The sequence below is a fragment of the Poecilia latipinna genome, unplaced genomic scaffold, assembly GCF_001443285.1.
Source record: "Poecilia latipinna isolate Pla-1442-1.1 unplaced genomic scaffold, P_latipinna-1.0 Scaffold481, whole genome shotgun sequence".
In the NCBI taxonomy this organism is placed as follows: domain Eukaryota; kingdom Metazoa; phylum Chordata; class Actinopteri; order Cyprinodontiformes; family Poeciliidae; genus Poecilia; species Poecilia latipinna.
In genome coordinates, this window is record NW_015113097.1 from 187783 (window position 1) to 215782 (window position 28000).

At 38.1% G+C, this 28000-nt stretch overlaps 1 protein-coding gene across 2 annotated transcripts; it reads right to left on the reverse strand.

The window, feature by feature from the left end:
* Position 1: 1 nt before the first annotated feature.
* pik3r6 (phosphoinositide-3-kinase regulatory subunit 6) lies at positions 2-28000 on the reverse strand. 2 transcript variants are annotated; one of them, XM_015039740.1, is made up of 21 exons: positions 27851-28000; positions 15503-15578; positions 15238-15342; positions 14771-14862; positions 14546-14614; positions 14087-14219; positions 12948-13017; positions 12640-12838; positions 11809-11956; positions 10346-10432; positions 9551-9791; positions 8612-8899; positions 6532-6631; positions 5803-5925; positions 4986-5093; positions 4767-4869; positions 4453-4520; positions 4167-4257; positions 3979-4040; positions 3157-3263; positions 2-2978 (listed from the first exon to the last, which is right to left on the reverse strand). In XM_015039740.1, exons 2-21 carry the CDS (start codon positions 15540-15542, stop codon positions 2822-2824), a joined length of 2391 nt encoding a protein of 796 aa, XP_014895226.1. In that variant the 5' UTR covers positions 15543-15578; positions 27851-28000; the 3' UTR covers positions 2-2821. The 2 variants fall into 2 exon arrangements, with proteins under 2 accessions (XP_014895226.1, XP_014895227.1); XM_015039741.1 differs by lacking the exon at positions 27851-28000 and adding an exon at positions 18748-18804.

Sequence of the window (28000 nt, forward strand, 5' to 3'; positions counted from 1 at the left end):
TTTTTTTTTAGAAAACAAAATCATTTATTTAGACAATAACATTCCCAAAGTCTGAATACAACACATATTCATAACATGAGGAGGAAATAATGTGCAAAAATACATCATGAATTTCAAACCCATGATTAATCCCCTGCCAGTTCAGCAGATACACATATACATGCACCTAATTGGTTAATGAATCTCATTCATTTATACACACACCACTTCCAGTTCCTGAGGTCTTTAGCAACAGAAATCATACTCATCAGGGTGCAAATTACACTTGATTTTAACCTGTAAAAACAAATACATTAAACAGTAACTTAAAGGGTTAATCCTTTTTTTCTTTTTTAAAGTGAAGCTGTTAAAAATGGAAAGACGTTAATATGCTACCTGTAATATATAAATATTGGTATCCAAGTCCAGTAAGCTGAGAGAAACCATGAGCAAAGCAGATTTGTACCATCTAAAAAAAACCTTCCAATCTCAAAAATACTACAGCAGTCAATGGAAACACTTCAATAAATGTTTTCACCACATCATAATCCTGTACTGAGCCATTATCTACTCAGAAGCCAATGATTCGAAGTAGGAGGAAGTGCACAAACGATGATCTTGAAAATGTAACATTTAAAACCCAAAATAACAATTCATTTCAAAGTACAGAAGTATAAAATTGAATGAAAACAAATTTTAATTGCCATGAATCTGCTTCATATCAGGTAGGCCTTCATCATTAACAGCGTACATGTCCTTTTCTCAGTAGTTCATTGATGGTGGTGTAGCACTTCCTACCACTGTTTCCCCTATATTTAATCATCAGCATCAGTATAAATAACTCACCCAGTTTACTTAAATTGCTCTGGCATTTTTGAGACTGGGGTTTTTTAAGAGACTAGAAGTCCGTTTAGGTCTTAGCACCTCTTTAACAAGCTGTTAGCTTCAGTTTCAGTGTCAAACAGCTTACTGCTGCAGTTAACTAACCTTTAAATACAACCTTCGCTTCACTTTTACATTTGCCATGAAAAAAGAACAAAACCAGTAGTTGTGTCAGATCATAATCCTCCCTCGCTAAGCTGAGAGATATCAAATGGTGATTATGCAAATAGAATATTTCACAGTAATTACATGTCTTATTTTATGCTTTAAATATATACTTTAATCAGCTTTAAAACTGCTAATTTAGTGCAACATAAAATTTAAACACTAAAATATATCATTTAATGTATAACAGGTCCACTTCAATGCCTCAAGATGTTTTACTTGTATTTATGCACAGGTTATAACATGTTTGTGTTGTGTAATATCAGGTATGCAACCCTGAAAAACTGTCCCTGTAGTTAGTGCATATTGCCTTATAAGAGGGTAAATCAGAGGTCTAACAGCACCTTCCTAACTATTAATTTGACTATAATTAATAGTTGCTTCTGTCCTGAGTAATTCCTGACGATGCTCATGCTTCTAGTCTCACCATGTTATGTTAGGTGGCTCTGGAAAATGTCTACAATCAAAATAAAGGCCAATGTCAGCAATTTCACCTTGAAACGAGTGTACATTATGCAACAGATAAGACAGGACTAGACGTCTGAATGGTAGCAGTAACAAAGATCCTGAGCATCAGATGAGATGAGAGCAGTAAGATCGATGTTCCAGCAGGTGGCAGGTCAGCTGAGAGTGCATTCTTGTATATTTGTGTGTGTGTCTGTGTGGGTCAGGAAGAAGGTTTGAAGGTAGTGTGTAAGTAGGAGTAAAGTAAGCGTTAAGATCAGCTCTTCAAATCTTCTGCATTGTGTGATGCCGCCTTCACGAAGCATGTTCCCGGCAGATTTGTTGTTACAAATTCCAAATTACTAACAGATTTTTTTTTTCTTGCACTGAAATACAAACATTGATCAGCCACAAAACTAAACCTCTGACAGGTAATGGAAACTGATTAATGTTGGTACTCTACGTCATGATGCCATAGTAAATAGAAGGACATGTTTTAATATGGCTAACACTGTTTAGGAGAATACCAAGAAAAATGTCAAGGTGCCAAACACAGATGTTAGATCGTTTTTCCTCAAGTCCAAGTTATGTCTCATTTCTTCATTCCGAGTTCAAGTGAGTCTGATGACTGAAATTAATATTTTCTCATCACGATCACGTTGAAGGTCGGGATTATTATTTATTATTTTTTGGGTCTGCATTAGAGTTTGATGGATTCCTTGCTAAACAAACCAGATTTTCTCCACAAACAAACTAGAGGTTGAATAAAAAGTGGACCAAACAGGACTGCTGAAAATGCTCCCTAACTCAGGTTCCCATCTGCAGAACAAGCACAATGCATGACGGCCGCACTCTGAACTTCTAAATACGAGCGGTTTTATTGTGGCTGATCAATGTATATTTGGTTACTTAATTTTCTCTGCTGGTCTCTCTGGACAATATTGATCATTGATATTAGGCACAGTTAAATATAATGGATATCTGTGATCACTAAAGTGTGCACAGCAGGTTTTTCATGAAGAGCACAATGCTGATGTAGGTCAATCCCATCTTGCAGCATGATAAAACTTCTTAACACTGTAAAACCAGTGGACTTGATGAGGCAGTCACTTGCAGAATTTGATCATATTGTGGTGCTTAAGTTACTTCTGAATTGAAAAAAAAAAATGTCTTTCTCAATCAATGTCAGTAAGAGCAAAGTGGCAGACGTGAAACACTTTGGGTCCAGGAGCAGCTCGTTATGTCTGAAAGGTAACCGTTTTCTTTCTTTTGCTGTTGTTCTTTGAAAATCCGTTTGGGAGGACGACCATCATTCCCGCTCACTAAACAAAGTGAGGATAGCTTTGACACATCAGTTGATAATGCCAGCAAATGTGTTGACTGGCAGAGGAAGAGTTTTGCTCATGTATTTGCTCAGTCCAGCATCTCTAGCTCCATCGGTGCAGAATTTGGACCCCATGGATTTCTGCACGCAGTAGCCAGGATCCAGACAAGGAGAGATCTCGATGCTACAATGAAAATGTTCAAATTAGTAGGTCAGTTTGAATTGCGCAAAAATGTAGCACCAGTGTGCGGAACGTTCTTAAGGCTTCAGAGTAAGCTGCATCAAGATTTAATGCCACGCATTTAAACCCAGCAATCATGGCTGACCTTGATTCAAAGGTGTGCAACAGCTCAAATCGTTACCTCTGCACGTGTTTGTAAATCCTCCGACTGTCTTTGTCCAGGGTGAGAGTAAACGATCGCCTCTCCAAGGTACGAATCTTAATGTTGCTTGTTCGAATCTTTGATTCCTGCCCAAATAAAAAAAAAAAGCACATTAGGTGCTTCACGAAATGTTTACATACAAATGCACATAAAACTATCATATTCCTCAAAACCTTGAACATATTGTGATATTACCACAAACATCTGTGTATTTAATTGTGATTTTTCATGTGACCAAGCAGAACACAACTGTGAAATGGAAGAAAAAAAAATGCTAAATGCGTTTCAACTTTTTCAAATGTGAAAAGTTTGAATTCATCCCAGTGAGTGAATGTTTGTGCTATTGCACTTTCACTGCTGTTACAGCTGCTATTTAAAATGTCTTTACCAGCTTTGGACATCTACACACTAATATGCCTGCCCAGATCTTTCTTTGTAAAAAAAAAAAAAAAAAAAAAACTGAAACTCAGACACAAAAGGGATGTATTATTTATAATCCAACTCTTATTTAAACTTCTTCACAACTCTCTAGCTGGCCTGTCGTCTTCCTTTGTCTTCATGATGCCGTTTGTTTACTATACACAAAACATCTGGGTTTGTACTGAGACACAGACGGACTATTTTTAATAATTAGGTGACAATCAAAGTATTTTATTTAGGGCTAAATGCACACCACACTTTTAAGTATACCATTTATAGAAAAATCCAAACCAATGTTTTAGTTTTCATGCATGAATGCTTTTGCAAGGCAGTTTATTTTAGTTTGGCGCTCTTCACTTCGGTGGTTCTGTCCTGACTCACCCCACTCGAGCCTTTTGTCTTTGATGGAGTTTCGTTCAGCGTTAGAGTCAAACAGTTCAGATCTACAAACAGAAAGGTAAGAGATTATTCACAGCAGACGAATGAGAGGAATCAGAAAATGGAAATGCTGGTATTTGTGATTAAGCTTTATGTACAAAAAAAAAAAAAAGCTAAACTGAATACTGAACCTTCTGCTTCGCTGGAGGGAATGGCATTAATCTGAGCGCCTGTCGTTCGCGCTGAAATTCCTACATCAACATCTCGCCCACTTAGCGTCATCTGGACGCCACAGAGGAAACACACAAGAACAACAAGTAAGCGTCAGAGGCCACAAATAGAAGCAAACGCCAGAACACAAAGATTAGCAGAGATAGAAATTTACTGGCACTTTTGGTATTTGGTAAGGCATCTGGCAAAGATTCCTGTCAGTGGAATGTTAGGAGGAAAAGCTTGATGTAAAAAACTACGACTCACCTTTCTGTAATTCATAGAGATAACAACTCCACAGACTTCCCCCGAGCCCGAGCTCCTCTTATGTTTATCTGTTTGAAAATATGAATTATGTAGTTACATTAGCGGATCAGGGTTTGTGGTACGTCAAAAACAAGAACAAAGAGAAGATCGTGCAGCTGGAGTCTGGTTTAGTTTTTATTTTTTAGCTTTCCACATTTGTGATTAAGATTTGGTGACTAACAAAGAGTAGCTCACAATGGATTGAACCTGCAGGTGTACTGTGTAAAATATCTGAGGAAAAGCAATAGCAAACACCCAATGTGTTGTCAAGTCACCTTTCATTGAAGCTGCAATATGTTTGAACTCTGGGAACTCTATTTCCAGGTTAGTAAGGAACACATCTTCCACTGGATCCTTTGTCATGCTGTTGAATGTGATCTAACAGAAAAGGAAACTTTATTAGGACTGTAAAATATCTACAGAAGATGCTTTTCTTTCTTAAAAATAAATCTAGATTTTAGATAAACGGCATAAAAAAAGCTGCACGTCTTTACCTTTACGAAATAGATGTTGAAGTAGACAGGCTGCTGGCCGCTGCGGACGTAGTAAGCAATGACATCAGAGATGAATGGGTCTTTGGGTCTCTCAGGATTCATTTCTTGCTGAAAGAGAAAAATCATGAAAGATTAATCCACCTGAAGTTGGGCCTGGTCACACTTAGGATACTAATGTGCTATGAAAACACTATGGGTGACACAAAAGAGCATATAAAGTAAGAATCGGATACTTTTTTTATTAATGAAAATAAAAAAATATATGTCAATCAAATCACTTCTAAATGTCTCAACAGACCAAGGATGCTCCTCTCTGTTTTAATTTGATCCTGGCTTTTACTGAGCAGGATATTTGGGAAAATGTACAAGAGGCTATGGTTAAAAATGACAAGAAATCTAGACAAGAGCATGTTTGGATCAACATCCAGAGGATTTCCAGGCCTTCTGACACACAAACATGTATTGTCATTTGCATTTCTTTTCCCCACATACAATGATTTTTCTGTTTCCTGTATAAGAATACAGTTGGGACAGTTTCAGCGGTGCTTACAGTTTCTTTACTTGTGGTTTTGGTAAATTCAGCACTTTTTCTTTTTTTCCTGGCAGAAATGTTGCAAAGCAACTTCCTGTGTTTGAGCTCAAGAAGAAAACAGCTGCAATGCTGACAAGCTAAACATAGGATAATACAGTGATATTTGCATAAGATATATATATATATGTAAGGTGAGTCACATAAAGAATCTGGCAACACCAAGAAAGGACATAAGTGAATACTCAGGTAGTCTAGTTTCTAAAGATACATTTTAAGATGTCATACCAATTTAGCCATTTTATGAATCATGCCTCCCAAACTGTTGATGTTGCTGTTGTACCATGGATCCACGTTGCTCAAGTAGGAACCAAGAGTGCAGGAATCCCCCGTGGACTGATTGAGGTTTACCTACAAATAAGGAACGTGAAACTAAAAATCCCTCAAACAGCTATTATTAAAAATCATTGGAAGAGCTTGACGTTTGAAATGTTCCGCATAAGAAAAAAGAGGAAGGTCTCGGTGTTAAGTAACAATAAAGGTTGTAGGAAAGCAGAGCTACAAAACAACAGAGATAGTAGGAGGGAGTAAGCCACGACCTAACATAACCCAAAATGACAAAATAATGTAGTTATTTCCACGTTTGCTGACAATAAACACTCAAAGTATGTCATAGCAAGCTGGTTTACAGCATTTCATATATGGTTACCATTATTTATAGAACAAATGACTAGACTCAGTGGATCAAATGTAGAGTTCAGCATTAAAAGAAAAAAAAAACATTGCGACAATAAAAACTATGAACCTAGTCTGAAACATAAATCTCCATGAATTACAGTGAGACATGTATTGAAGTTTTTTTTTTTTTGTTAAGAAAATGATGTCCAAGAGATTTCAACAACTGCATAATAAGTCTAATTGTAGTAATTACCCATAATTAGGATTTCCCCCATGTTTCACAATTCCTGCATGTTTATTTACTTATGCAAGTGGGCTGGATCAGTGTGGTTGTCTTACCGTAACAGGAGAGACTGGCAGCTGAGCTGGGCAAACAGGAATGTAGTAGAACTGGAGACTGACTCTCATTGTAAGAAAAAGCCGCCGTGCTTCTCTCTTTCTGTAAAGGCCACAGGATAGATTCATCAGAAGCGTCAGGCTCGCATAGTTCTGGCAACTGTGGTGAAGCACGTGTTGCGTTTCAGGAAGTTACATTTGCAGTCAAAGAACTTCTGTTTATTTCTCAAGTCAGAAGCCGAAAGCAGGAAAACATTTGAGTTCAGACGGAGTTTTGCAAAGTCCTTCTGAATATTTCAGTGATGCATCACCGATTCATCTTAGGATGTAGTGCCGTCCATTTAGGGTCAAAAGAGGACATGGTGTGTCTGATGTCATGTATCTTTAGAAAACCACACTTGTTTCTTAATCTAGAGCAAGCTGTTACATCAACTGCTACAGCAGGCAGAAACTTAGAACACATATGACGTTTGCTGCCCTTTTTGAATTTTTGCAGCTGTGAAGTTCTTCTGCTGCAATACCTTATATACGATATGGTAATATGTTTCATCATAGTTTTAATGCATAAACAAAAACCACTCCATCACAGTGTAATACAGTGGAGTCAAAAATGGTTTCCCTCCTTCCTGATTTCCAATTTGTTTGCATGTTTGTCACACTTACCTGTTTCAGAACACCAAACCAATTTAATTATAGTCAAGTAGTTGGTTATATGGCCCTGTTTGGAAAAGTGATTGACCTCTCCCTGTTAAAACATTGTGTGACGTATCATTGTCTCTAGTCACATCTAGGTGACTAGTGACAGTGAGAGCCGTTATCACAAATGGTGACGACCTGGAGCTGTGGTGATGCATTCCAGAAAAAAACAAACAAACATATAAATATGGTGGTGGTAGCATGATGGTATGGTTCTGTTTTGCTGCTTCAGGACCTGGAAGACTCGCTGTGATAAGTGGAACTATAAATTCTGCTGTCAACCAAAAAAATCGTGAAGGAGAGAGTACGGCCATATGGCAGGAAAATGATCCAAAATACACCACATCTGAGTGGCTGGAGACCGAAGACAAAATTAAGACTATGGAGTGGTCTAGTCAAAGTTCTGACCCAGATCCTACTGAGATGCGGCTGCACGACCTTAAAAAAAAGTTATTCATGCTCGAAAGCCCTTCAGTGTGGCTGAATTACAACAAGTCTGCAAAGATGAGTGGGCCAAAATTCCCCCACAGCTGTAAAAGATTCACTGCAGGCTGTTGCAAATGCTTCATTTCCGTTGTTGCTGCTAAGGGTGGCTCAACTGGTTATTAGGCTTTGGGGGCAATCATTATTTTTTACACAGGACCATATAGGTTTGGACTTTTTCCTCCCTCAATCATAAACAAATTTGTTTAAAAACTGCATTTTGTCCTGAATTCCTCATTCTGGAAGAATGGAAAGAAATTAAATCTATCAGATGGGAAGATTAACATTCCCAATCCATTTACAGATGAGCAAGTTTACAATCCAGTGGTCAGTACGGGTATCCTGTGTTATTATTCTAACACAACACGCATGAATATTGGTTTGATTAAAAGGAAATTGTAGTTAAGAGTTGGTTCATTTTGCAGGAACTTTCTATTAGGTATCTAATTTCCTTTTGGTTTTGTACAAATAACGTTTCTTCACAATAGTACATCTTTGTTCCTGTTCTGTTCTGTTTTTTTAAATTTTTTTTATTAATGTTTTTTGTTTGTTTGTTTTAAATGGAAATGTGACCTTGAGGGTATATCAAACTTTTGTAATCTTAATATTTCAATAATAAAGAATATATATAAAGTTTAAAAACTGCATTTTGTGTTTACGTGCGTTTTCTTTAACTATTTAGATTGGCTTATTGTTCTGAAACACTAAGGTGTGACAAATATGCAAATAAAATAAGATCAGGAAATTGGGACTATCATTTTACACACCACTGTAAAATAAAAGGTAATTACGCTTTATTACTAATATTACCATGAATATGACTGCACATTCAATGGAACAGCAAACAACAGTCCCACAGTTGTTAACTCATTTGTTAAAAAAACATTTCAGTTGACACACTTACCTGTAGAAGTAGTAAGCCTTAGCCAGGCGACCCACAACTCTGTCATCTCCCATAACTACAATCTTTGCGATAAAGTGTCGCTGCTGCTTGGGGAAGTGGTTCTCCATCATGCTCATCCCCGCTCGCCTCTGCAGAGTGGCCGCTCTCCTTCCTCCCTTCCCTGGACCTCCTCCACTTGCTGCACTTGGGTTGTCCTCCAGCGTGTCTTGCATGAGCGCCATGCCGTCCTTAGCCGTCGGTTTCAGTTTGATGCCTCCCCGCCGTAACAGCCTACTCGAGTCTTGCTCACTGGGAGGAAAGAGGAGGCACAATCCATATTCTGACCAGGATGGGCTTACATCACAACAATGACAAACTGAATATGGAAAGTGAAATGTTTAATGGCCTGCTCTAACGGCTGGCGAGAAGAGGAAACTATTTTTTTGTTAAAAATAACATCTCAGCTCAGCTTAAAAGTTGCCTGGGGGAAAAACATCCCCCAGGCAGGCAACACCAAAGTGGAAATGTTGAGTCATACCGAACCATGCCATGTTGGTGAAAACCAGATGAAGCATACCTGCATTTGTCAAGCGTGGAGGTGGAAAGCAAGTGCTTTGGACTTGTTCCACAACCACAGAACATGGGCGCTACAATAACTGACCCCGCCATGAACTCTTCTGTTTACAACGTGTCAAATCCTGCCTGACAATAGCAGAAACTGAATCATCCTAAAAGTTGTTCTACAGGGAACTAATTTATGAGTAATGCAAACACTGTCTGCTTTTTGACATGATGCATGACTGGATAGATTGTGTTCTGTTTATCTAGTTTTAAAAACTGATGACCCTCAACGGGCTTGTACCTGATCCTAAAACCTTAACATCTAAATTTATATTTGGTATATAATTGTGTACATTTTCTTTTTGTGTTTGAGGATCAATAACTTAAATTATAATTTACTTTTTGCACTGTTCCCACGCTGAAATGATACAAGGGTTGTCCAGTGAAGTTGATGGAGAGAAATCCGAACTGGGGGGCAAGTCCTTTTCAATGCCGCTGTCGTTGGACATAATGGAGAAGCGAGGCATGTCCGCTGGAGTGAAAGGTGATTCGCCGAGCTCAAAGTCCTCCTGTTCCTGGCTGAAGGAGGAGAAGTGTTCTGACACGCTGCTGGATCGGAACCACTTGGACAGCTCCCGCCCTGTTAAAGCAAAACAAAAGCACTGTGGTAGGTACTGTCCAAACAGTTTTCTCTGTTAACTTACTGAGACATGAGTTTTGCAAACATATTCAAGCTGGGGTTTTTTTCAAATTATGTGTCATTAGGACCAGAAACTTTGCATATTAACGCCTTTCATCACACATGAACCTTCAGTCAGGTGATAATTAGTCCCTTAAGTTCTGAGAATATAAACAACACTATAAACCATGACAGCTCTGCTGAACAGATCAGTAAATCCTCACAGTTTAATAATAACAGCATCAAATGGCCTCATATTGCAGTGACTTCAGCCTTCACAGTAATTAACTGACGCTATGCACTGTTAGAAAATATGTAAAAGATTTACATAATTTTAGCAGACCAGTTGTTGGTTTCTTTGTTGTAACAACGGATCTTGGAAAGAGATATTTTGCTGTTAAAAAGCCCATCTTATTCCCTTTAAATGGTGTCACATTTGTAAGCTCAATGGATTTGTGAGATGAGATGGATTAAGTTTTTTCACTACGTTCCCCCACAATGCCTGAGTGACTCACAGATATCCAGATCTTCTGTCCACAGGTAAAAGCTCATCTCAGGGTTGGGAATCGGGCAGTCGCACATCGGTCCTCCACACAAAGGCTCTGCAGCACACATAGAGGAAGATGTAACAATAACAACTAAAACAAAGCAGTTCCCAACATCCACAATTTCCCCTGTTGTCCATCCTTCTGTCTTCCGACCGGAAAGATCTCAGTGGAGGTTCACTGGATGTGTCGCTGACTTGATAAGAGCCGGGGGGGAAGAGTGGAAATAGATATCCAGAAATGCTAATAATACACACAGCTGACTGAACAGATTTGGACATGGAGGAAGTCAGGATGTGTTTGATCTCTGCAGCAGCCTGTGTGTCAACAAAAAGATGCCTAATGTCCACAAAATGAACTTGATTACCTGGGGCAAATTAATTAACAGTGATACTGTTATTACCACTGAAATGTCAAAGTTGTAGAGTTTTGGTATGTGCTAAATATGGCCCCTCATGTCCCACCTGGAAGTCATCACTAAGTAAATAAAAGTTTTTAAAAAATCTGTAAAGTATATGAATTTATTTGGATAGTCTGGGAGCCTGGTTACAGACAGTACACAGCTTAGAAAGTGTTTGAAGATCATCAAATAACTCAGACTTCTAAATCAGGTAATGATACACCCAGCAGAGAGGAGTTTTTAAGCTTCCCACCTAAAAACAAAAATGTAGATCTATAATGAAAACTACAGTTTACCTTTTTTCTTTCCTTCATATCCAAAGGAAAAGTTCAAGTGGTTGCAATCTGCATTCCTAGGATGTTATTTTTCTGGGTGTACCAAAGGCCCAGACAGAACTTAGAAAGTTTTTAAATATGCTGCTGTTTTCACTGAACAGTTTTCAGTGGTTCTTGAAGAACAAGGAGACCTTTGGTTGTAGGTGATTTCTCTGATTTACTTTACTAGACTCAAACGTTGTGCCCAGATGTCATGTGATTGCTGAAATTGTCTCTTGTTTTTATCTTGCTATGCTGATGTACAGACCAGAACACTGAGTTTGTATCTTGGATAAATAAAGGTTAAATGAAAATGAAATGGAAAAAAAAAAACATCTTCTCCATTTAGACGGTCTAATTTTTAATTCCTACTAATAAAGGAAATGCAAAAATAAGCATACAGTAATATCATACAGCTAGCCATGTCAAGTATTTCAAAGCAGTTTAACACAGGTTATCACAATGGTTGCTCATTTACAGGACCACCTTACCAGGATATCAGGGTTTTAGTATAAAGTATTGATTATCGTCGAGTCTGTTAGAATTTTAGATTACACAACCACCGCCTTCTGTGAGCTTCTAATTTCTGTCTTTATTCCTGTTAGTTTTTGGCATTCGCGGCGGATGTTTGCAAAACCAGTGAGGCAAGATGGCTGAGAGTCCAGAGTGCAGTGTTGACAGAAAAATTGCACCCTGCTTCTACGCCAGGGAGCTCATACCTGCATTAGAGTCGGAGACAATCTCGCTGTACAGCTGCTGCAGACGGCTGTTCAGCATCCCCCCTTCTCCTCTGTAGCCCTCCTCCACGCACTGCTCCAGAGTTGCCAACACTTCCTGAAAGTATGGCTCCACTTCTTGGCCCATGTCCTGTTCCACAACAAAAACAAACGGCCTTGAATAAACAGAGAGGTGGAAAAGGGAAACTAAGCATGCAGAGGATGGATTCATAGTAAAACATTGATTAGTCAAAATGTTCATTTGTCTGCTACTGAATGTGTCTTGCTGAGGCATCGTGTTAGGAGATGCAGCTCTGACACAACACACGTCACCAGAATATATGATCTGACCTGTAGGAGCAATCACTAACCTCAGTCATTTCAGGTAGCATTTCCACTCATAGGAAGCAAACTTGATCTTTATAGTGAACCCTGCATAACAAGTGGTTTTAACCTGCATGATCTCCCAGAGGCAACAAACAGTATCAAGTGCCGTGCTTTATTGTTTTACAGTACATAAAGTTGTAGATCACGTCAATAGTAGAATGCTACATATTCATTTCGAACTTTACAGCTTCTCTCTTGGTTATTTTAAAAAAAATAAAAATACTTTTTTTTTCTGGTTTCACTTTATTTTCCAGCTACTAAAGTGACTCAACTTTCTGCATCACAGCAGAGGCTCAAACTAAATATTTAATAAGCTGCAAAGTCACTTAAACAGAAGAGCAGTGAGTGCACAAAATACACAAGACAACAGCAGAGGGATAAAGGACCTGGGAAACTGGGGAAAAAGGCAAAAACGGACATCATTTAAACAGATGTAAACTCACTGACCCTGAGTGCCTGAGCCAGTTTTGGACCGTGGCAATGCTGTGGTCCTAAAGCCGCCTGTATGGAGTGCTGAACCACACTACGCATGTGTTCTAACGGACTCTGGAATCCAGCCGAACCCAAGGCAGACACCTCAAAGTCCTCCACTACGGCGGGTATCAAGGAACCAGAGAAGACCTCCGGATCGGCTAGCACAAAAACCCTGCAGATAATTTAAAACAGAGTCATAAAGTTAGTAAGCTAACAGAATATTGGTTTCATTGAAACCGTAGCGCGGGTTTTGTGGAGTCAATTGATAAATGATAACTGACCTCTCCTGAAAAGGATAGTGCTCGTTTTTTAGCTTCTGCTCTGCTGTGATCATCCTCTGGTACATCAGGCCTGTTGATCAAACGAGCATTTAATGACATCATCAACCCTCTCAGCATGTCAGATTAAAGTACAACTCCAGCGCTGAAGCAACTCTAATTCATCTTTATCTGCTTTGATGAACAATATTTATCACAGAGGGTTGTTTCACTTGTAAAGAAGTCACTATAATTAGGTGTGTGTGTGTCTCCAGCCTTGACTCCTTTTTTCATTTAATCAGTTTTACAAACAAATCATGGAAAGCTGCATCTATTCAATAACAGACGCATAATAGTGTTACATTTACCTTTTGTCTTATTTCAAAAGGTAAATGTAACACTTGTGAATGAGGAAGACTAAAAGTTACCTGTCTTCAGTGTGACTGACAGGTAGAGGAAGCACAGAGATGAAACAATAAAAAAAATCATTTTCTATAACATATTTCGACTTGTCTGCACTTTATTGAAGCTGCAAAAGGGTGTGAGACAAAAACAACAAAAGTAAATAACAGTTCTGTCATTTTCAGCTTTCAGATTCTGTTGTCATTAATCATACTGGAATTGAAAATGTTTGCAGTCATTTGGAAATTTTACAAGTGGATCCATATTCTTTAGAGAAAGCATGCAGAGAGCGACGCTTGTGTTCACTAATCTTTATTGCAATAATGTGTTAAATGCTAATAAAAGCCACTAAAGACAATTTAAATTTCACCTCTGCAATCATTGCAGCTTCTTTTTAAAATAGTGAAACCCTGTTTTACAGTTACTGCTCTCTGATTCTCATGCTGTGACGTTGTCTATGCTCCTAACATAAACAAAACCTGATCTGATCAGAGCAGTTTGTGGGTCATTATTCATTACTCATTTTGAAAAATGACCTAACACCTTCAGTGAGTACAATTAATGAAATTAAATAAGGGAAAAGTTTTGAATTCTGCCATCGCCATTCTGCTTTACAACAGATGTTTTTTCATCATTTGACATTATATGAGTTTGGAGTTTATTTCAGATGTGTTGCAACTAAAATATGGACGGTGTTCTGAGCAGAATTTGATTTATGAGCTGAACTATCAGTGATATTTGCACAAGAAGAGGCTCACTACCTGGGATGAAGCGTTCAGTTTTTATTTGTCTTGTATAGCTCAGGCCCACGGTGCAATAAGGCTGAGGATAGGTCAGTAGCCGCTTACAGAAGTCATACACACGCTTGTACAGCTCATCTGGGATGTAGGCTGTCTAAAATGACAAATCATAAATAAAAATCTTGGGTTAATGAGTAGAATGGGAATACAAAAATCTACTTTTATGGACGGTAAATGATATGTTATCACAGTGCCAGTGCTAAAATATGAGGAAATAAACTTTGCCATGGACTAAATGCCAACATTTTATGTCCCAACTTCCTTGTTGGTGTTAGTTCCAGGAATTAAAAACATTCCTCTGGCTCAGTGCAAAAAAACTCCAAACATCAGATGCATCCAGGTAACAAAGAAGTGTTCAACAACATTGTGAAAAAGTAGGAACAAGGAGGTCTGTTGGAGCTTTTCGCAGAGTAACTGTACCTGAATGATGGCGTGCATCAGTGTGTGGAGCAGAGGAATGATGGATTTGCGAGAGTCCCATCTTTCCGCCTGAAGAGAAACATGCATGATGTGACAAAAATAAATCTATCTCCTTGTTGACCTCAGGGTGACTAAAGCTTCCTTTCTGTTTGAAAATAAATTTTAGCAACAAATACTAACCCAGGGTGAAGTATTTCAGTTTAAACAGGAATTGGAGAACAGTACCTTTTCCAGCTCCTTTATCAGCACCCACAGCAGAGACAAGCTGTTGGCAGGATTGTTTTGAACCTTCTTGTGAAGTGTCCATCTCAGCATTCCTGCACACAGACACAAAATGCAAGGACTAAAACACATGGTGACTCTATCTCACTTCTATCTATGATAGCAGTGATCTAAGTTAGTCTGATGACTAACAACACAACAGCTTTCATACCACAAACAGGGTTTATTTTACAGGAAGAGTCACACTGGCTGCACTAAATGTCTGTTCACAGAGAAAATGTTTATGAGGTGGAATCATTTATGGGAGAAAACAAGACAGAAACCAAAGTCCTCAGCAGACGGCATTCTGACATGCTCATATGCCGAAACCCAATGAAAAACAATAAAGACCAGATCTGCGTTTGAACTTATAATGAGTAGTTACAACATGAATTTGCTGATTATTTTCATTGTACTGGAATAGAGCCCACCTTTGTTACACCAGTCTGGGCCCGGCTGCTGGTCGGTACAACGGGGCAGCACAGCCTGGAGGCTTCGGTACAGTTCTGACTCAGGAACTGTAGGGGAGCAGGCGCCTGGCAACCAAGATCAAACATTAGGACAAAAGCTAACTATAATAACACACTTTTTTCTTGTAATAACAAATTTTAGTTTCTCAAAAAACATCCACATAAATACTTAAACATATAATATCTGAAAAAGAAAAAAAAAATCTACTAAAACCTGATGCTTTACCTGTTGGCTCCATGCTACTCGAACTATCCCAGTGGGCCATGTTGGTCAGGACTCGCGTACATTTTGGTCCAATCAGCTGCAAAAATAAATGTGAAGTGTTACCTCTGTTCTGTCATATGTGTGAAAACACACCAAGTCCTCCTAGAAACAGTCTCATCTGGATTGGTGATCTGTTCTTTCCCTTTGGTTGCTCACTTAAGAGTGTATGACTCCACAGAAGTGATGAGTGCAGCTATTAAAAGCTCAATTCTGTGGTAATTATTTGGGCTATTAAGATTCTCAGTATTTCCATGCATCTACCTCTGCATGAGGTTTTTGCTTCTTCCTTGAGTGGTTAACTGTAGTTTTGGGTAGAAGTTTATACCCACACAGGATGGACATGAATCTCTTACTATTTTGGTCTTACATTCACAATTCATAAACCGTTCTTTTAGAAGTGTGATATTACACCATTTAGAACAGCAATGACTTTCCAAACCAGAAATTTGACTCTGATTATTCTCTAATTAAAGTATTAAAATGATGATTTAATGTCTAGGCAAAAATACAAACAGACAATTAAATATCATTTGGTTGTATTTGGTTTCTCAAATAGTTGAATCTGAACCATGTTTTTTGTAACAACAAGCTTCTGGGAACATTTTGGTTGGTTGTTTCAACATTTTAATCAAAATTCATAGTTTCATATGAACTGGTTGACTTTTGCCACTGTTGACTATGTGCTGGTTGACCTTTGTCAACCAGTCTGGGCTTTAATCATTCAATTTTTATTTATTTATTTTTTACTTTTTTTATGTTGCTGTTGGAAAGTCTATTCCAGAAGATGAATGTTAATTCATTCATAAAATAGTTTTGATGTATCTAGAAACTGTGTCATCCTGAAATAGGAGGTAGCCTTCCTCCTTCTTTATTCCATTATTTATGTACAATGCACCAGAACCACTGATGGGGAACAGGACGGTTGACATAATGCTATCACCACCAAAGTGCTTGACAGTGGTGTATCGTGTTCTTGGGTTTAAAAATCTCACCTTGAATCTTTCAATTCATGGTGGCCAAACAGCTCATTTGCTTGTCTGATCTGAGAATAAATAGTTCAATAGAAGACATTTGACTTGTCTTTGTAGGTTTATTCCAACTCCACAGCAATGTTAAACTTGCTTCGCTCTCGAGAGCAACACTGCTGCTGCTACAACTTTCACTTTTTAATAATAGCCTGCAGCTTTAGTGGTTCAAGGATTTCATTTGAAAGTGACAGATTGGGTCAAGTGGGTGAAACTTGGAAACAATCTGATGTTCAAACTGTACATTGATTCTGAATACACATGCTTACTGCTAATACGTTGTTCTCAACTCATGATTTCCTCTTTTTTTTTTTTTTCCTGTCATCACAACCTACCAACCAGTCTGCCCCTCGACTATTCGTATTTCAGAAAAGGTGTAGGTTTTGAGGGGAATATGAGGCCAATTAACTGTCCAATCATTACTGTATGATCAATTATTAATTAATCGTAGTTGGAATAGTATACCCAAACAATTATCAAAGGACTGCACACAACAAGTGATAATGTAATGATAATTGTGATCTGAAATACAATATGACTCTAAAAGACAACAAAAGCTTTAACAGCTTAAAACTGTAGACAAGATAAACTGTGTATAGGTCTCAACACCCTTTATGGAAGTATGTACATTTGAGTCAGTCATGTAATTTCTGTGTTTTATTATAGTTGCTTATCTTTAGTGTGCCACTGTGTGCTTCCTTTTTGCTGCCAATTGCTGTTGAAATAAATCTTGCTACTGAGGAACAAATTAAAGATCGTTTTATACCAAAATAAACTGTGTGTCAGTACAAATATGGATCTGAAACGTACAAAATATTTTTTTTACAGCATAAATAAGGATCTGATCCATGTAGATGTATTCAGCAGCAGCCTGTATAATTTTTGTCTTTCTGGTAACTGCATAATACTTTACTGACATCAAGTTACTACGGGTTTCTATTTCTCAGCTGCAACAATTCGTGCAAATGTGAATAGGTCCGTTTGCATCGATCTTGACGTAAATGAGTATCCTTGAATAAATAATTGTTCTAGTAATGATTGTGATAAAGTATAGACTTTTTAAAACAAAGTTAGTTGCAACTGATTTGATGTCAAGAGACTTTCACTAAAAACCACTTTTTCCAAAATTGGCTGACGTTTATAACTTGCTCACTAACATTGGTAACTCGTAACTCAACGTTATAAAACTGTTGTTTGCTCCTTAGTCTAATGTGTTTCACTGAAAGTAAATAGGTTCTTTAAAAGATTTATTTTTCTAAATTTCACAAAACCTTCCACAGTACTAAAAGCCATCTTACATCTCAACGCACTCCAAAGTGTTTCATATCTAAATAAGGACTATAGGTAACATCCACCCACACAAACGTCTTCACACGCACAACAGGACAGTGGTTCCTCTTCCTCCACAAAGGTGCTAAAATACACTCCTATAAATAAAAACAAAAACTACTTTAAGTACTTCATTCGTCCCGAGACCCACACATGTCCGTGACTCACAACTCAAACACCCACAACACAACTTTACATGCTTTGTGTTACAATAAAGATCTACCTTATCAGAATAGTACTAATCACAGGTCTTGTATGTTTGCTCTTAAATATAAATGCAGCTAAGAGATATTTTGTGGTGTAGTCTTCCGTAATACATTTACATCCAAAGAAAACTATAATATACAGGTTGCACTGAATTAAATCTGCCATTTACTACAACGTTCCAAAAATAAAATTCCTTATCCCACAAGTTTTACACATGAAAATGAGCTCTAAAAGCATTTAAATGTATCCAAACATTCAAACATAGTATAATGAAGAATGGAAACAGCCTTTGTAGTCCAAAGGGGAAATTCAAGTCCGACAGTAACAAGAGATATAAAGGTTCACACAAAAAGTTATTAAAATAATAAAAAAAATATATATATATAAAACACATAAGATTAACAATAATAATAATAATAATAATAATAATAATAATAATAATAATAATAATAATATACTGTACAAATCTACAAAATGAAAAATTAAGCAAGTTGACTTCAAAAACTGATAAAAAGCAAGACTAGCAAGAAGCTGCAAAAGCAAATTATTAGATCTAGTTTCTGAACAGCAGCAACACATGAGGCACCAAAGCAACCAAGATCTGATCCAATCAGTTGGAAATAGTGATAATAAACTCTGACTTACCCTGATCCATCTGGACTATACACAAGCCATTCGTTCACACAATACACATCCATGGCTGAAAGCAACATGTAAGCCAAACAGAGACGTAGTGAGAATGAATGGTAGAGTCCGCGCACTAGTGACTTTATTTCCTCTTTTAGCAAAACGTGTGGGTTCATTAGAAGGAGATGAGAACTATCAGAGTTCCAAGAGCAAGTATGTAGGAGTGACTGTGTTTGTGGGCAAGTGTATTGTAAAGTACACTTGCCTGTATATTTCACCTTTCCAAACCTTTGCAAACTGGCATGCAGCCTTTATTTCATTGTTCTCCTTCAAACAGTCAGCTTATTGTTCATTTGAGAACAAAAGAAATACTTTGGCTTTGCGTTGTGTAAGAAAAGCTGCACACTGACACATGGTTAGCATCACTCTCTTTTAGGACGTGAATGCAACCTATATGACCACAGGTTTCCGGGTGCCTTAAAAGTTGATTTACGTCGTCTTGAAACTCTGTTCTCTGTTGGCTCTCACTTTTTCTCAATGCGTCTCATAACTAAATGTTATTTTTTCCTTTTTAAATCAGGTGAAGAATGCACATGCATCATTGATTTCGTGAACATGCACTGTGTGTCTATTTAAAAAAAGAAAAAAAAAGTTCTAATCCAGTGCAGAAACTGACACGCACAGCACTTCCTTTCTCTCTAAATGAGTGGGCAGATGACGCTCTATATTTAGATGGAGGCCAAAAGATGCTGAATTTGAGACAGAGACGGAGCTTTGGTGAAGACAGATTTAAAAATAGATCCCACTCGTAATTCACAGCAATTCAAGGGCCAAATTAGACGGAAGCGACCACTAACATTGACTCCTTTGAATGGAACTTTTGTTTTTAAATCCAAGTGATTCTGTGTGCAATTCTTACACAAAGTATTTCCCTAATCCTAAACTAACCTCATTACTCATACACAGAGCAGGAAATGCATTAACACTGCCTCAAAAAGCCAGAGTATGTGGAGATATTTGCATGGCAGAGACATAGCTTGCTGCATCAACACAAAGCTCTCTGTATTTTAGCAGCAAAACAGAAGGAAAGAGAGATTATACTAATGTAACTAAAACAGTGAAAAATGTGGCTTCAGCCAACAGAGAAAGCCAAACTTTTCACACAGCTGGACATTTGCACCTACTCACTCCAAACTGCGGTAGGCTAACTCTTTCATTGGACTGGTGCTCTGCATGCAGCAACCTGGATGACGTGTTAATAAACTCTCATCCTACAAGTCTTGTTACCAGAATTGTGGGTAGAATCAGTTGAATGGCCCACAAAGCTGCCAGGAAATACAAAGACAGCTAAAAAGCACTGTTTGAGATGCCAAATCCCCATACCAGTGAAACAAACTTCCCCCTACCACTGTTGATTGTTTGTGGTGAATGTGAATCAGTTCCTTATGTACGTTTCGGCCCCACAACCAACATCTATCTGCTCGTTCTCCTGCACAGGCAGCTGTCACCGTGTCCCTCAGTGGTCAGCCTGAACAATGAGACCAAACAGAAAACAGGGGAGTTCATTTCCGTTCCGGCACGCTGCAGACATCTCAGAAAACAGGAAGGCCCCAGCAGAGCTGTGTGGAAGTGCGTTCATAGAGCAATAAAGAAGTGGTGTTTTTTAAGGTGGACGGGGGAGGGAGGGTGGAACTGTATTTATAGGTGGTTGTTTCATTGGAAATCCCCTGCAGTGTCTGCCACTGATGGGATTCACCGACGCTGACATCCAGACCTGGACTGGTCTTTGACGTTTGCACCTTTGACAGATGCCAAGGAAAATTTGAAAAACAGGCCTGGAGAGAGACGGCCCTTAGGCTTCCTGACAGGAAAGTATGTGTGAAATTTATTTATGGGCTGAGAGTGAAAGTTGATGCTCTTTTAATAAGGAAAGGAACAATCTATGTGGTGATAGTGAAGAGCAGTACAGCCACAAACATGCCCGTCATCTTTGCAGCAAACATCCACAGTGACAAAGACACAGAAAAACATTGCAAAAACAGACTTCATGTAGATGTGGTACAAGCTGCAGAGGATATCAATCAAAGGGAGTTCCTGTATTACGATACTGGACAATCTGAGGAAGCTGTCCTCCACCAGTGATGGTGTGTGCATGAACCAGGTTCTAATATCCTTGTGGGGACCTATTTCTGTCCAGAATGTGGGGTTGTGGGGACCATTGCTCCTTGTGGGGATATTTTCTGGTGTGAACTGAGTTTTGGTTGGGGTTAGGGTTAGTATGTGTGCATGTTTAGATGAGGGGGCAGCAGATCCATTAGGGCTTTGCAAATGGGGCCACTTGATGCAGTACATTAACACATGGTGGAAAGAAGTGAGTAATCAGGACAGATGTTACCTAGCACTAACATCTGCCCTGGATGATCACAACTACAGGTCTAAACACTGCCATACCTGTAGCTATATACAGAGCTTTATGCACGGATGCAAACCTGAAAATGCACAGATTAGTTTTGTAGCAAAGTACCAATCTCAGAATGTTGTCAATTTTTTTTACCTGCTATACTCTATTTTAGCTGGTTCAGATTTTTCTAGGAAAATTAAAATTTTTGTTTTCAGCCTTCCTGCCAAGAGTGATCATTAATTATTCGTAATAGGAGCGGAAACTATATTCTTTTGCATGCTTGAGAAAAACAGCTAATCTTTCCTGGTACATACTGACGTCAGATACTGGCAGAGGTGGGTAGAAACTAGTTTATGCCTTACTGTAAACTCAGCAAGCACTGAAAAACTTTACTCAGTAAAATAACTTTACTTTAGTCAAGTAAAGTTACATTTATTTCAGTACTTTTGGAGAAAAAAAAAACTTTTAGGAGTCGTTCTACTCCTACCGACTCCTACGTTACTCCTAACTTAGTTTTTACTTGAGTAATATTATAAAGTATCACTATTTTTACTCCTGCAGTGAGTAACTTTACTGAATGAAAGACAAGCTTGCTTTAACCAGACTTTCATGAGACACCTACAGTTTATGTTAAAGTGTGGCTTACTGTATGTTCAAAATTCATCAATTTAAAGTTATTTTTTGTTTGCTGAGCTTGTTGTCCCAAACCATGTATATTATCACTGGGGGTATCTTAACCTGCTGTAAGAATTGTTTCCATTAGTTTTACTTTGAAGAAAAAATACTTGGAAAAAGGTTTCTTCTACTCAAATTTGTTTTTGTTTTTTTGCAGTAGTATACATTTGTATTTATTCATTTTTTTAATGATAAATAAATCACATTCTATGAACTGAAAATGTATATTTTTACTAAATATACATTTTTACTCTTACTTTAGTAATTATTGGTATAGCTACTTTGTACTTATAACTGAGCAAAGACATTTCAAAGTAGTGCTATTTTAACCTGGGTATAAGTTTTGGCTTCTCTACCCACCTCGGGCTACTGGTTATTTTTGTAAAAATAATGTTTATGTAATTTCCTGCTTCATAATATATCTGAATAATGTGTGTTATGGCAGTATATAACAAGAAAACTCGTAAACATTTATTTAAATTAGAGCCAACTTTCTTCAACACATGAAACGACATTTTTAGAAAAAGTCAAATTATACGTATTACGTATTATGTTTTATAGTTCGATCAAGTAACTATGTTACCTTCAGTTATAAAAATGCTGTATATCAAATATGACTTAAAAACTTTGACTTTGTAATTTATCGCCTTGAAACTGAGCCTCAGTCTGTTCTACTCTTTCTGAAACTCTGTCTTCAGGAAGTCATCACATCGCACACGCACTCAGAAATACCTTGTTTAATGAGCTCAGCAGAGGTGCAGTTCCACCAGACTAGCCTAATAGCTGCTGGCTAGCCTGGAGGAGCTGAGGGATGGGTGCTCTGTGAGGAAACTGCAGCTCTACCTCGGTTTCCCCCAGTAGTATTTCACAACTCAACGGTTGCCATGGGAGATAAAAGGATTTCTGAAACATGCATGAAAACTCCAGGCAATTGACTCTGTCGGTATTGAAAACAAAATTAGCTCAGTTCTCCTCTGAAAAGCACCTGGCTCTGTAACAACTATTTTATATTTTGTTACAGGTTTAGCTAACAGCTCCTTGGTCTGCCAGGATTTTCAAAGAACTGTTTCTCAAGCAGACTACAGATAAAAATAAGCTGTTTACATACTCCTGTTATCAGTGTTCTTCTCAATGCAAATTTTCCTGTGGTATTTTCTGTTTTTATACCACTTAAATTTAAAATGTAACACGTCTTCTATATTTCTCTGACAAAACATTTGTAATCATTGGAAACTGCAATTGCAGCTACAGTTTCCAAGAGCAAACCTAATTTGTATTTACCACCACAGCACACATACATATACATATTTTTAAGATAACTTAGATTATCTTAAAAAAAATGTGTGTGCTTTGGAGACACTTTTTTGAGACACTTTTGATGTAAACTTTGTAGACAAAGTTTACATCAAAAGCAGTTGATGTAAACTTTGTTAACTAACCACTGAAGAGCTAGTGCAGCTGGCTGCTGCCTCTGCTTTCCAAGGAGCCCACAAGTACGTGACAATGCCGAGAAATGCACACTTTTGTTTCTGATAACTCAAACTGAAAAAATAAAGTCTGTTGAAGATGCACACTGAGCCGAGTGTGCTTTTTAAATACTTTTCACACTTTTTTAAATGTGACCATTTCGGCATGTTTTTGGAGAATAATTTTTTTTCTGTCCAATCCGAGTACAAAAAAACAATCTGCAGTGAAGTCTTACCTTAAGAAACATTCAATATTATTTATATTATCTATATTTAGTCTAACTATATTTGCAAGAAAATTCAGACATTGTTTATTCAAAGGTAAAAAGAACTGAGGGGGAAGTAACTATTTGATACACCACAAATTTCAGAGTTTTACCCATGACCAAAGCTCTCACTGAGGGAATGAGAGGTTATTGCCCAAAATCTTGCCATACATGGCGCCATCCGTCAATACAATCAGGTTCTGACCATTTATCAGAAAATCACGTCCAAAGCCCTCCCATGCTTCAAGGTTAGGATCCTGTTTTTAAGATATTCATCATTCTTCGTCCTCCAAACACAAGCGGAGTTACCAAAATGAGAAGCGGAGAGGTTACAGGTGGAGAGGTTGAGTCTGATTTACATGGACAGGTGTTTTTTATACAGGTAACAATTCCAAACAGGTGTAATTGATGCAGGTAATGAATGGATGATAGGAGGACTTCTTAAAGACAAACTAATATCAACCAGCAGAATTATTGTAGGTTGGTGGGTGCTCAAATACATATTTCATCCTGTAAGAGGCAAATTAATAATAATTAAAAGAATCATGCAATTTGATTTTCTGGATTTTTATTCAGAAAATTTATGAACTGTGGGAAAATTCTGAACTCAATAAAAAAGCAACAAAAGCAGCATGTCAAAGAGTAAGCTCATGTAAGAATGTTTCAATTGGGAAATATTGACGACATATTTTGAGGCACTTTGTGTTGGTTTCAGTTTAGCTATACGACTGAACTGCACTGACAATTTACACTCTGTTTTAAAGGTGATCAATTGTGCTTCCCTGAAGAGTATAAGATGGTTTTATGGGCTATTCCAGTGGTTCCCTAATATGTTTCTCAAATTCCCCCATCCTGCTTGCTTTAGGTGTCTCCTTGTTTCCAATTAACAGGCTTCTGCAGAATGTGATGGTTACAGAGGAAGGTCATGCAATCATTTGTATCAGTCTAGAACAGAGACATGTCTAAAACGTGAAGGGCAAAGCTACTTGACGATCTGGTTTGAGAACAACTAGGTTATAAAAAATCATTATCTAAGAATCATTTTTCTTAGATAATGAGAATTTGATTTGGTCTTCCTATTTTGAGCTCCTTTCAGAATGAGGTCTCCTGTCACTTTAAATCCAAATAAGCTGTTGCTGGCCTCGCGCTTCAACTCAGCGTTTACACTCTCACTTTATACCTGTGAAAATAGCTGTAGAGAATGTACAACTGTAAATCTTTGATGATCTTTAATTTTGCCTGGTCGGTCAACAATAAAAAAACTTGTCTTTTCCAGCAGCCATTGTGCAGCGCATACAGCAATAAAACCAGCTGAGCAGCTCCAGCTGAGCTGCTAGGTAACGGGGCAGTGCCCGCTGATTTTGATCTAATTATTGGCAGGTTTTTGAAAAGGCTTGTTTTCCAGACACCAACAAAAAAAAAGCAGGTGTGGGTAACGTTTATAAAAAATATATATGTTTTTTGCATATTTGTTAAAACTGTCACTATGTCCCGACAGTATCATAACAAACAGATATTTTGTGAAAAAAAATTGAGCCCTTCACTTTCTCCCTGAGAAAACTACTGCCATCTGCAGAAATACTCCCAGTCAGAAACAACCAAACACATCCAGGATTGTCTTAGGACTGTCAATCACACTTGTGTACACAATCTCTTCTTTGCTTTCTGTTGCGCTACAGCTCCCCCCCCATAGTGAAGCCCACCATGAATCCTCAGACTAGTAAGCATGGTTACTGGTGGCAGCGGATAGACAGCTTTCCTGTGAGGTTAGGTGTTTTTTCTCCACCATTAGCTATGCATTGTGCGGTGAAGGGTGTGAAAAGCACTTGGTTGACGGTGCCAAGACATTCCTCCTTTCTGACCGGGAGCAGTGTATTTCTGCAGATAGCAGGAAGAGGTAGAGGAGCTTCATTTTTTTTTTCACAGATTATCGGTCTCAAGTATAGCGACAAGAAAATATGTAAGAAAACATGATTTTATAAGTTACCTACTGTTTTTAAAGCACTCGGATTATTTCTAGAAGCAGTAGAGACCAACATGGAAGTATAAAAATGTGCAAAACGTGAATTTGCACATTTAAGGCCTATGTTAGCTACATCTACAAGCACAGCATGATGACAAATAGCAGTAGCAGTTAAAACAGAAAGAGAAACACGGTGACTACAGATCTGAGTTCAGCACAAGGAGGATATGCAAAAAGTATACTGTCTGTATGAAATGCTTGAGTAGTCCTGCTCACTAGGTATATATCCTGATGGAATGATGGTTGCAGAGTAAATGAAAGAGAAAATATTAGTTTGGGTATACTGTTAATCTCACTCCACATTTATAAAGCTTTAGATTTGTGCTTGCATATTTCAGATTTCCTCTGCTTTTCGTTTTATCTCTCTTAGACATTTCAGATAATCAAACAAGCAAACAAGAAAACTGGGAGGGGTTTAGGGATAAATGCTTCTGTGATAAGATAATTGTTAAATTACAATTTGCCAGTAACTAACAACAATTTTGGTCCAGTTTTACCAGCCAAATCCAGGCCTGATTGCAGTCATACTTGTGTAACCCAAAAATCACAAACACAAGCCAACTGAAAATGTCCTGAGCAAAAAAGTCTCAGAGAGCAACACATCATGCCACAGCGTAAAAAAAACCCTTCAAAAACAACTGAGAAACAACGTAAGGGACATCTATCTGTCTGGAAGGGATACAAAGACATTTAAGGCTCCTGAACTGCTGAGAGCAACGGTGTCAACGTCAATATGGAGAAAATATGATGACTCTTCCCAGGAGTTGCAGGTCTAGATTCCAGGGCAACATCAGGCTCTTCAGGCCTCATTCACCTCCATTAAGGTCATAGTTCCACATTCAATAATAACAAAGAAACTTGGCAAAAATGGCTACCATGGAAGATACAAAGCTGACCTAAAAGAACATAAAGGCCCACCTCACATTTACCAAAGGACAACTGGACTATATTAAATTATTTTCGGAAAATACTATGTGGACTGATGAGACAACTATTTTTGTCCTGAAAAAAAAAAAAGCTTATGTAACTTATCAAATTTAGATTTGGAAATAGCATTGCTTTTGTTGGTGGCAACAACAAGGCAAGCCATGTTGTGATTAATGACAAGCTAATATTCAATCCTGGCCTTTTACCTTACCTGTTTTATTGACTAACATATTTTGCATTTGCTCCACTCACCTGTTTCCCCATCCAGCAAAAATTTGTATTCGAGTGATTTACGAGGTCAGAGGTAATTTCAAACAGTCATGTGATATTTACTGCAGAAGACGATCTTTGCAGCCATGATTACACTTGACATCATGTCAACTAGTTTCTCAGCTTTAACAGAGTAATTAAATGTTAGCAAATGTTTTACCTCTTTGCATTAATCACTGTCTAAAAATATAATTGGATGACATGACCTGCTAAAAATGTAGTTATTGTTATGAGTCTAACTACAGATAGAAAAGCCTCACTCAATAGTTTGACATAAGTGGAACCAGATTATGGAGTTAAATTAGTATGTTTGGCAGAATGTAAACACGAGAATAACACTGACAGCTCACCACGAAGAAACCCTTGTCTATTTAATGAACAAATAGATCACTTGCACACATTAAGCTACCCTGGATCCCCTTAAATCTCCTAAACGGCATCAGGAAGCTCAGATCTAAAACAAGGAAGCTGCGGGAAATAAACAGCGGTGCACTCGGGTCCAGGAGACACAACAGGGGATTTGGTGATGCCAAGCACTCTTTTCACAGTCATTATTATCGTCTCAAGAGGGATAAAATTAACCCGCCGCCCCCGTTTCTTTCCGTATCAAAGGCCACAGGGTTGGAAAATATTTTAATATGTTTTACTAGTAAAACGGTGACGAGGGGAGGCATTTACAACCAGAGTGCAACACGAGCCTCGGCGTCTGCATCTCTGCAGAGGCATTTCTATCAGGCGCTGCTGTAAACTACTGTAAGACTTTATCTGCGAGGTGCGGTTACTTCTTCAATAAAGTTACGCTATCAAGATTAAAATGTCACATTTCAGCTTATCCGGGCAGCAAGACAAACAGCAACATTAAATGAATGGCAGCAAAATTGGTAAAACTTCGTCGAATATTCACACTAAACAGAAGAAAGCTGAGCTTTTTTTTTTTTTATTTCACTTTTGTGTATTAAGCGCATTCCCCCCTAAAATAAGAGGCTAAAATGTACATTCGTCGACAATTTGAGGGGGAAAGTAAGCCCTAAACAGCTTTCTAAAGAAAGGAATAAGTCTTACGTAATACATTTCAGAGTTTGTGAGCACTTACCTAGAGTGAAGTTGCTTAAACAGCTCCATTTGTTTTGTAGCAGGTGACTTTAGTGCGAAGTATCTGTCGGTGACACTTTGCTCTGCTCATCTCTCTCCAACTGACAGGCTAACGCTGAGCTGACACTAAGCCACGCCCACAGCGGGTTGA

Excerpts from the sequence above, each read along its gene's own strand:
- pik3r6 (XM_015039740.1), bottom strand. The coding sequence starts at position 15,542 with ATGGCCCACTGGGATAGTTCGAGTAGCATGGAGCCAACAG. Across the intron at positions 9,792-10,345 it reads GACAGAAGATCTGGATATCT|GGCGGGAGCTGTCCAAGTGG; the intron begins GTGAGTCACTCA and ends TTGCTTTAACAG. Across the intron at positions 4,521-4,766 it reads TATTGCAGCTTCAATGAAAG|ATAAACATAAGAGGAGCTCG; the intron begins GTGACTTGACAA and ends ATTTTCAAACAG.